General features: G+C 36.7%; 1 protein-coding gene across 1 annotated transcript in view; it reads left to right on the top strand.

The window, feature by feature from the left end:
- Positions 1-4114: 4114 nt before the first annotated feature.
- Positions 4115-10873, top strand: part of LOC145787302 (cadherin EGF LAG seven-pass G-type receptor 2-like) — a 40928-nt gene continuing 34169 nt past the window's right edge. The window contains exons 1-5 of the mRNA XM_082599022.1: positions 4115-5507; positions 5855-6051; positions 8944-9112; positions 9505-9892; positions 10503-10672. Of these exons, the coding sequence (XP_082455148.1) occupies positions 4177-5507; positions 5855-6051; positions 8944-9112; positions 9505-9892; positions 10503-10672 (2255 nt within the window). The 5' untranslated portion in view covers positions 4115-4176. The remainder of the gene's footprint in view (positions 5508-5854; positions 6052-8943; positions 9113-9504; positions 9893-10502; positions 10673-10873) is intronic.

Genomic DNA, 10873 nt, shown 5'->3' with positions numbered 1-10873 from the left:
GGCCTTGTTACCTCCGGAATGAATGATGGTGTATCCATCCCAAATGCTCTTACCAGCTCCTTTCCAAATTGTACTATGCTTTATTGTGTACCGTAATTAAATTCTTTTCTTGCTTTCCTCTTCGTCTTACTTTACTACTATCGCATTTAATTAGGTCGCAGAGCACCATGAAATTAATGCCACACAAAACAATGGCAAAATTTAGATGTTTGCATTGATTGTCAGTTTGCCCGGTTAATACCGGTTAAAACCTGGTTTAAACCAGGCAGTTTTGACCACCTATTACTGGTCAAAACCCCTTTAGTGTATGAACCAAGTTGCTTTTCAATTGAATTAAAAATATTGCCCTCCATGTTTGGTAATGATGTTCAACTATATTTTGTTTTGATCAACAATAACCTAAATGCTGGATTTGGAACTAAAAACATTCAATTTCTCTGTTTATTTTTGATATTTCAATCAGTTGGTTATTTTAATTATTGAGAAAATTCAAATTCTAAAAATACGTTTCTGATGAACCAAAAAATGCTTGGTAGAACGATGAACCATTTGCACAGCCAACTGAAGTACAAGAATTTATTCCAACAATTTTTTTTTATGAAAAACATTTGCCATAAAATTTGCGCAACATTTTCCCTCCCGTCGCGTAGCACATAAGACGTAGCACAACATGTAATTAAGGTAGTAGTCTTAACGCTGTTTGAAGTCTTGTTTTTGGCGGTGCTGAAACAAAATTCAAGATAAATATAATCTTTTGTACGAATTTTACAGGCAGCCATCTGTGGTTGCCTTACAGGTCGGTATTGGCGGCCATTAATGAAAGTTCAGGCGGCCATGGCCGCCAGCTATTTCGAGGCTTGCATATCAAAATGGTCACCATACGCGCCGACTCCCGGGGGGCCGGGGGGCGGCGCTCCCCGTAAATTTATGGTTGAGGGGCAACAAAAATGGCTATTACAAGTGGTGTTTCAAAGATAAAATACTTCGCGAGAGATTTAGATCATTTAAACGGACTTAGAGAATGCCGAAAGCGAAAAACAGCCTGCGTTGCTCTTGCCCGCAAAACAGCGGCTGATCACATGGCTTTCTCTGGAACGTGAATTACTACTGAGATGCGCACCGCACGCACGCTCACAGTCACACATTGCTTATATTCCCGCGCGTGAGGAGCAACTTCAAAGTCCAAACGCGTGGTAGCGAAAATGCGAATGCGAGGGTGAATAATTATTCTCATTTCACGAGTTATCCAAACGTCCGTTAGATTTTTTGTGACTTCAAACATGAAATCGATTTTAGCAAACTCTATCGAGTTGAAACTACGACACACCGAACAATTACGTGAATACAGCTTGGAAATCATACCGTATGGAAATTTCAAAGTAGAGCGTAGAGTAACTTACGCTGCTGGAATAGTCACCTAACTATTCAGGGCAATATTAAGTAAACCAGCTAAACTAGACGCGCTATTTTCAACGAGGTCTTCCCGCTGTGAGATCAATTATGATTCAACAGAACGCATTGTTTTGTTTGCAATGTGTGAGAATTAAATCGAGAACCGATAAAAGAAAAGGTGTTTAATGGTCTTGGTCGCAGATATTGCCTGCATTAACGACGTCTCTTATCGCTATTATCACCTAGCCAACCTGACATCATTGTTTTATGCGACCGCTAAGGTTTGACATCGACTTCAACGATCATGGAATGTTACATAATAAGAACGATTACATCGTACACGCAAAAATAAAAAAAATTGATTTCTTAAAACAGCTCTTTTTGCTGTTTTGTCTAGTGAGCTTTGCATATTGCTCAACTAGTGCATAAAGTTTAGAATTGACAAGAAATCATTAAATTTGAAAATTAAGTTTGAATCACTGCAAATAAACGTATTCAAAACTTTTCCTTCGGCCGACGCCATGTCACACTTCCGTAATCTACGTTGGCAATGATTTTGCCGCAGCAAAAATGCGTTAATTTTGAAAACTGCCGAGCTGGGGACAACAGCTTGTCCTGTGTATAAGTTGAACCTGGCTTTTCGAGGTGAAAATCACTTGCGAAAATCTCGACCTATACTCGAGTATATACGGTATTCGATAAAAGACTATAAAGACTTTCGATAAAAAACATAAGAGAAAACACTTCGCCGTTAACGCTTTGAAGGTAAGTAATTAGCAAAACGAGATTAATAAAACTGATAGCGGGTTTCCACTCTGCTTGAGATCATGATTCTTTGCGTTATATTTCGATAACTTCACTGTCTTGGTCGTTGTTATTCACTCGCACGAAAAGGAAATGAATCGGCTTGTTTTCCAACTGTTCCGATTCTGAGCTAATAATATCAAAATTATTACGACTAGGCGTACTGTATGCGTAAAACTAATCGTTTCAAGCAGCGGTTCTAATAAATTCGGTTTGCGACCTAGGTGTCAATATAAACAGGACGGTAAGCTTAATCAAAGACTATTTTAATTGAGTAAAATAGCGTTATGGTTATGACGTCATCACCTTTCTCGCCCCCCAAGGTTTTTTGAAAAGTCGGCGCCTATGATGGTCACAACTCACAACTGCTTTTATATTTCCTAAATAGCCCATCGCCCAGGTAGCCGACCATTTACTACATAAAAATATTTTTTTGGGTTTTGACCGGTTTAAACCTAGTTTTCACCGGTTAAAACCAGATTTAAACCACTTAGTGGTCAAAACCAGTTTTGACCACTTAGAGATCAACCCTGCATTGGTCGTCAGTTCGCGTAAGTCGTCACTTTTTCTGTTCCCCCTGGGGTGAAAAGGTATGATGTGCAATGAGTATCCAGATTCCAGACCAGCTATCATTATTGTTACAGTAGGCCTATCCTTGGAAAGATCTTTGTGATTATGTAGTATTCTATCTAATTTACAGTTAGTACCTGAGTTCTTCATTTGATCATGCAATATGTTTTCATCATTATCATCAAATTCTTATGGTTTTTCAGTTCTGTGATAAACTATTGATGATGCTGTTTAGATGGTTACAGAATTAAGTTTTTTTTGTTATGTGAGCCAGTGGAGATGAACCGCTCACAGTTACAGTTCATCATCATCTTTACGTCTTTCTCTTTGTGTTGGAGCTATCGTTTAATTATCCCACAAACCCTCCCACATGGTGTTTGTGTTTTCAATTTTGGTAATGCAACAAATCGAACATTTTATGAAAGATACTCTGTTTCATTACATTATTCTCATGAGTATCATATGAGAGGTCCATTCGAGTTTGACGAACGAAGAGGATGTTTAAAATATGTCCCCAAAGAGACCTTTCACCAAAAGTCTGAAATTGATAAACAGTATAAATTTAACATCACTTGGAGAAATGAAGATTACCAAGCAGTCGTCCTTTATCCTTTTGAAATAATCATCATTTCTCAAAATGCATGGTTAAGATTAATTCACTTTGGTCCTGAGAATTCATTCAAGTATACAACATCAGCTAAAGTTGATGCCATACGCTTCAACACATACTCTCCTGTCAAAAGTGCAGTGGATTTGTTCAATGTAGGACATTGCCCAAGTATAATATTGCCAGAGGAAATCTGCAATTGCAGGGTAAAGTATGACTTTTTATTGTCCTCTGAAAAGACTTTGGATATACACCAAGCTATTTTCAACTGCTCCGTGTCTAATGTTTACATCCCAAAACAAGTTGTTGTCGTGAAGTTTAGACATACCATACCGCAAGTGAAAAAAACCTATGATCAACATACTTTGCATCGAACAAAAAGATCACAAAATTTAATACATTTCAATGCGACAACGTTTTCTGTGCACGTTAAAGAAAACCTGCCAGCAAACACTTTGGTTACAACGATTCAGTCATTTGATGCTGGAGGCGAAGTGGCATCACGTGTCGCTTATTCTTTATATGCTATGGCAAATCGTCAAAGTCTTACAATGTTCAAAATCAAAGAAAGCACTGGAGAAGTTAGAACAAAAATTTCTTTAGATCGTGAGAAATTTCAAAGACACAAGTTTGGAGTGGCTGCTTCCCGAACAAGATCAAATCAACCTCAGTGTATACTCAACATTCTCGTTGATGATGATAATGATAATACACCCATTTTTCAACAACCGCAAGGTTACGTTGCATCTGTGCAAGAAAATCAACCTTCACAAACTCTAGTTGTAAGAGTTACAGCGTATGACATGGACAGTGGAGAGAATGGAAGAATCAATTACTATATTCAAAAGAGTATTCCTGCTATTGGGAGAAGACTATTTGACATTACTGAAGATGGAATTATTGAAGTAAAGGGGAAGATTGATCGTGAAGTGCAGCAACAGTATCAGCTAACAATAGTAGCAAAAGACAATGGTCATGTATCAAAATCAAACAGTGTGATTGTCAAAATTAACATTGATGATGAAAATGACAATACTCCACAATTCACCAAACCTCAATATGATTTTGATGTTCATGAAAACATAGAAACTGGTGAAGTGATAGGAAAGGTTATAGCCACAGACAAGGATTCTGGGTCTAATGGAGAAGTTACATACAGTGTGCTCCGGGGAAACAATAAATTTGCCATTGACTCAAAAAGTGGTGCTATTTCAGTACGGTCACAACTGGATTTTGAGGAAGCGTTCAGCAGGTATCAAGGTGTTTATACATTAAATATCCGGGCATCTGACGGTGGCGGAAGATCTAATTTTACTGGTGTAGTAAAAATACATGTCTTGGATGACAATGACAATGCTCCTCAATTTTACCAAACTCCTTACCATTTTTATGTGTCCGAAAGTGCTGGGATCAATACCGAAGTAGGGCAAGTTGAAGCTTCTGATCCAGACAGAGGAGAAAATGCTAAAATTACATACACTATGCTACATGTCACCAGAAATCGGGATAGAATACCTTTTCGTGTCAATCGTCAAAGTGGTAGGATTACAGTCATTCATCCACTTGATCATGAAAAGCAAACTAGATACGAGTTCACCATTCAAGCTTCTGACAATGGTGAAACAAAGCTATCTGCCAGTACTCCTGTTACTATTGACGTTCGTGACGTAAATGATAATGCCCCACAGTTTAATGCAAGTCGATACTTTGTCAGAATATCTGAAGACAAGCACATTGGCTCTAATATTGTGGCAATGAAAGCAGATGATCCTGACAGAGATGCAACTGTTGGAATCAGTTTTATGATTGTTAGCGGAGACCCCGAAAAGAAATTTAGCATAACAACAAGAGGGAGTATTGGAGTAATTAGACTAAGCAAGCAATTAGATTACAATCACCAACGTAGCTATAAATTGAACGTAACGGCTTCAGATGGAACTTTGAAAAACTCCACATCAGTTGACATTGAGATAACAGACACAAATTCACATCAACCAATATTCGACAAACCCAGTTATCCTGTTTTCATGAAGGAAGATGCCAATATTGGTGCATTGGTTGTTAATGTCCATGCAACAGATAATGATGTTGGAGATAATGCAAGAATAACTTACTGTTTCACTGATCAGATAAGGTTTGTACAATAATTTTTTTTGATTCTGCAATCGTAGGCTACTGCAATTTTAATAGTTGTTTTTAATGTACAGTAAGTCATAAGTCGTCAATTGGTGGAAGAACTACAGTTTGTGTACACTTGCAGTTACATCTTAAGTTTGCATGAGATAACGTTATTATGCAATGTCATGGTAAAATAGTCAACTTGAAGTTGTAATAAATGATTTACAACAACCAAGCAGTTGTTAGCTTCCTTAATCTGCTTTAAATCAAAGTATTTATTGTTTACTCATGCATCACAGCAAACTAACAACTTCCAGTAAGCATTCATTGCTCATTTGTCTATCTCAAATTGTTTGTTTTCAGAGATTTCAAAATTGATGCAGAAACAGGTAACATAACGGTTGCAAGAAAGTTAGATTATGAAAGTGAAAAGATCATCATTCTTAGTGTGCGTGCACATGACAACGGTCTACCACAGAAAGATGATATCACGCAAGTTATAATTAATCTGCAAGACGTCAATGACAATCGTCCAAAGTTTGAAAAACAGAAATACAGTGGTAAGGAATAGTAGCAACATTTCTGGATTAGCTTTACATTGGCAGTGCTATTGTTGAACAAATGAACAAAATTAAAATACAATTTGTTTAGTGTTTATAATACAGACTAATGTGGTTATACTGGTTATGATAAGTAATCAATGTTAGCCACTCATGTAGTTTTCAAAGCTGACAAGTTGAGCCAATACAGTAAATTTGTTATGGTGCTTGGTCATCTAAAGAACATATACGAAGACCAAAATGCTGAAACTAAGCCCATGGTTAGCAAATGTTTTAAAAACGTTTCATCTGCATTGCTGCAAGTCGAGTCACTGAATAGTGTACGGCAAATATATGCGAAATGGCCCGTTTCGGCTAGTCCGATTCGGCTAGTTCCCTATTCGGCTAACAGTCCGCTTCGGCTAGTCCGATTCGGCTAGTCCATGGCGATCCATACTACTGGTCTTCCCAATGTGGCAACAGCCAAATAATGTGGGGGCCTATTAAGTTTTGGCAACTATCAGGTATTAGGCGTAAAAAAGGCGTTTTTGCATGAATTATTACTAACAAACAAATACTTCTCAATCAGAAAACGAATTTTTAACATACTGAGTGTTTTGAAAGTTGGGTCACTCTTGATTTCGTCTACCTTGATTCTGTTGATGTCTTGATTCTCATGGTATTCTTAACATGTAGCTATTGTCCTGCTTTCTTGCCACTTATTTAATAATATTACATCTTAATTACGTTTTGGCACTGTATTTACAATTTTTAGGCTAAAAAACATTACTTGACCAATGAAAATTGCTGATTATATGTTGTAACACTTATCAGTTGGTAAATTGAATTTTCGTATAGGCCCCCCATTATTTGGCTGTTGCCACGTTGGGAAGGCCAGTAGTATGGGCTAGTCCCATTCGGCTAGTTCCCTATTCGGCTACAGTTTTGAATTGTATTTTGTATTTTATTCCACAATATCGTTTCTTTTGCATTCCGACAAAGAAAAATAAATTAAAATGAAATTTAGCGCAAAATGTTTGTCCTATTAAATTGAAATGTTTGCTCACATAAAATCGACATGTATCCTACGTCACCGTCTGTATGCAAACTTAGAAGATATTAGAATCCTCAACTATTACAAAATTCTAAATCCAACGACGCCTTCTGTTTACTTAGAGAATGTTGTATTTTATTCCACAATATCGTTTCTTTTGCATTCCGACAAAGAAAAATAAATTAAAATGAAATTTAGCGCAAAATGTTTGTACTATTAAATTGAAATGTTTGCTCACATAAAATCGACATGTATCCTACGTCACCGTCTGTATGCAAACTTAGAATATATTAGAATCCTCAACTATTACAAAATTCTAAATCCAACGACCCCTTCTGTTTATTTAGAGAATGTTGTATTTTATTCCACATTGTCGTTTCTTTTATAGTTGAAATTATCGAAGCTTTAGATGAGTGGGGTTTAGACCTAACCACTGAGATCTTAAATCATATTTATGACACCGGAAACATTCCTAGTAATATGGTAGTACGTTCCATACTCATAACTTTACCAAAGAAAACCGGAGCAACAGAATGCTCACTCCACAGAACAATTAGCCTTGTGAATCATCTAACAAAGATCTTACTCCGAATCATGATGATGAGAGTGAGACCAAAACTAAAATCGGAAATTTCAACAGCACAGCTTGGATTTGTTCCAGACAAAGGGACCACAAAAAGGAGTTTTTACATTAAAAATGATAACAGAGAGATTTATGTCTGATTCTTCTGTTTATTTAGAGAATTTTGTATTTTATTCCACAATATCGTTTCTTTTGCATTCTTGCATTTTATCCACTGTTTACCTTTGAGTGCCTTCCCAGACGGCAAAATTCGTCATTTTTACATTGATTCAACGTCTGAATCAATGTAAAAATGACGAATTTTGTTGTCTGGGTTCGTTCAAAATAAGTGTTTTACATCAAAACAACATTTTTCATGATTAACAATAGAGGTTAATGAGATAAAGTCTCAGCGAAATCGTATCAACGAAAAAAGTACAGTTGCCAAATAGCGTTTGACATAAAAGATGAAGTTAAAACCTAAGTGGCAGTTTAGAATAAACCTGGGTTTCGGCGTTACATGATCTGGAGTTCCTTTGGTTACTTCCTTCGTTAGACTCTCAATTGATGTTACTTTATCATGGCAGAGGAATCGATTAGTACGCAACGCAAAAGTGAGGTTTTTCTACATGATGGCTACATGTTTCATTTAGCTCAATATAGTTGGTATTGCTAGTTGGTTGGTATTGGTAAGGCTCAAGAAATACTGGCGTAAAAATGATTTAAGATCTCAGTGGTTAGGTCTAAACCCCACTCATCTAAAGCTTCGATAATTTCAACTATAAAAGAAACGATATTGTGGAATAAAATACAGAATTCTCTAAATAAACAGAAGGCGTCGTTGGATTTGGCATTTTGTAATAGTTGAGAATTTTAATATATTGTAAGTTTGCATGCAGACGGCGACGCAGGATACATGTCAATTTTATCTAAGCAAACATTAATAGTTCAAAAATAAATTTAATTGATTTTGTAATAGTTGAGGATTCTAATATACCGTATTCTAAGCTTGCATACAGACGGTGACGTAGGATACATGTCGATTTTATGTGAGCAAACATTTCAATTTAATAGTTCAAACATTTTGCGCTAAATTTCATTTTAATTTATTTTTTTTTGTCGGAATGCAAAAGAAACGATATTGTGGAACAAAATATAATTCAAAACTGTAGCCGAATAGGGAACTAGCCGAATCGGACTAGCCGAATAGTAGCAGACCCGATAAAGGGTGATAAATGTGTGTCTAAAATTGCTTGCTTGCAGAGATAATACTACAATCTTTTGTTACAATTATCAGGTTTTGTTTCGGAAGACGCCAACCTCTATACACGATTGCTGTCTATCCATGCCACTGATGCTGACTCTGGACTCAACAGGCAGATACGTTACACTTTTGAAAATGGAAATGATGGCAATGGAGATTTCTCTATAGACCCAAGCACCGGGTCAATACAAACGGCTCATCTGTAAGTGTAGTTCAATTTGTTGGTTATCGTGGTTGCAAATTGAAAGATAGACATTAAACAATATATCTAGGTTTTCACATGTCAATGTTTCAATAAACTTTTTTCGTGTTAAATAGTAAATTTTGTATAGTATGCTCCGTATTGTTAGATTTATGCTTTTACAAATGTCATAATTCACAAATTAAGATGTTTCAAAGCATTTGCGATGAATTTTTAATGTTTGTTAAATTCTAGATGATTTTTATTGTTTGTTTTCAGCCGTTTTTTATCTACAATTATAGAGCCAACACTTGCGATGTAATAAAAATTTCAAATATCCAATTTGTCAGTTTCATCCTTTTGCAATTGCATACAATGTATTTTGTTTCAAAGTGATTATTTTTATGCTTCAGGTTGGACAGAGAGTCAGTGAGCCGGTACCGCTTGGTTGCTTATGCAGTGGATCGTGGCGATCCTGTCCTAAGCTCGTTACCGGTCATTATCACTATTAATGTGGGTGATGTTGATGATAATGCTCCCAGATTTGAGAATGACACTCTAGTGTACAGAGTACGAGAAGATGTCTCACTTCAACATGTGGTTGCTACTATAGAAGCCACCGATCCAGATTTGATAGAGACTCCTGTTTTGTACCGTCTTGGACACAATTCGGACGTATTGCGCCACTTCCACTTGGACCAACATACCGGGGTGCTGAAGACACTGCACAAGCTGGATTATGAGACGAAGCAAAACTTCACCCTAACCGTCACTGCCGAGACAGACGGTCTTCTGAGCCATGTTCGTGAGAGTGATCTGTATTTCAACATTGTTTAATGCTTTTTTGGCAACATAGGAATTCTTCCTTCCCATTGGTAGCTTATCCGACAATGCAGGCATTGCTTGACAGCCAGCATTTTAGTCATTTTTATATTAAATTAATGCCATAAGTACAGCTTTTACTGGCTGGGTTAATAGTATCTCAGTCAATTCTTGTAAACGTTTTTATATTTTTTACGATTCACCTAACAGCCATGTTTGCCATAACGTTTTGCAAGTTATCCAGTGATAACGTTAAAACTTGTGTATTGTGTAAACATATTCTAAATATGTAGGACAGTTCCGCATTGTGGACAGTGTTGAACAAAGTGTGGAAAGTAATTTTGCTCATTGGATGTGTAGCTCTGTTATGAAGTTAGGTTTCCAGTCATGATATTTGCTGCCAATCTTTTGTCTTTCTGTACAAAAATAGAATAATCTTTATGTTACATGCAGAAAGACAGTCCCCTCTTTTAAATGTGAAGAAAAATATCACCTGTCTCGATGTTGAAATTAGCCCTCTTACTGTTTGTTGTATAGTGTATACCACTGATAGATTATTGCAATGTAAACATTGAACACCTTCTTTTAGGCCACTGTGCTTATTCTGGTAGAGGATTGCAACGACAACTGGCCAGTGATTGACCACTTCGAGATCGTCTTCAATAATTACATCACTCGCATGGGAAATTCCTTCCCTACCGGTGTGATTGGCAAAGTGCCAGCTTATGATCCTGATGTTTCTGACAAGCTAACATACAGGTAGGACTGGTAACTTTGTATCTGACCAAGTTCTTTGTATTGTATCGTAAATAGCTATTGTAACACTAGTCAGGTAATTTCAGTTGTCTGTCCTGTATATAAACATTAACAAAGTGGTAATTCTCGTTTCATTAAACTTTTTTCCTTGCCTGTTCACTGAAAATCAATCTACAGTACAAAAATATGGCTCTCGCAACTATT

This window comes from Aplidium turbinatum, chromosome 18 (genome assembly GCF_918807975.1).
Source record: "Aplidium turbinatum chromosome 18, kaAplTurb1.1, whole genome shotgun sequence".
Taxonomy (NCBI): domain Eukaryota; kingdom Metazoa; phylum Chordata; class Ascidiacea; order Aplousobranchia; family Polyclinidae; genus Aplidium; species Aplidium turbinatum.
This window is presented reverse-complemented; position numbering and strand designations above follow the sequence as displayed.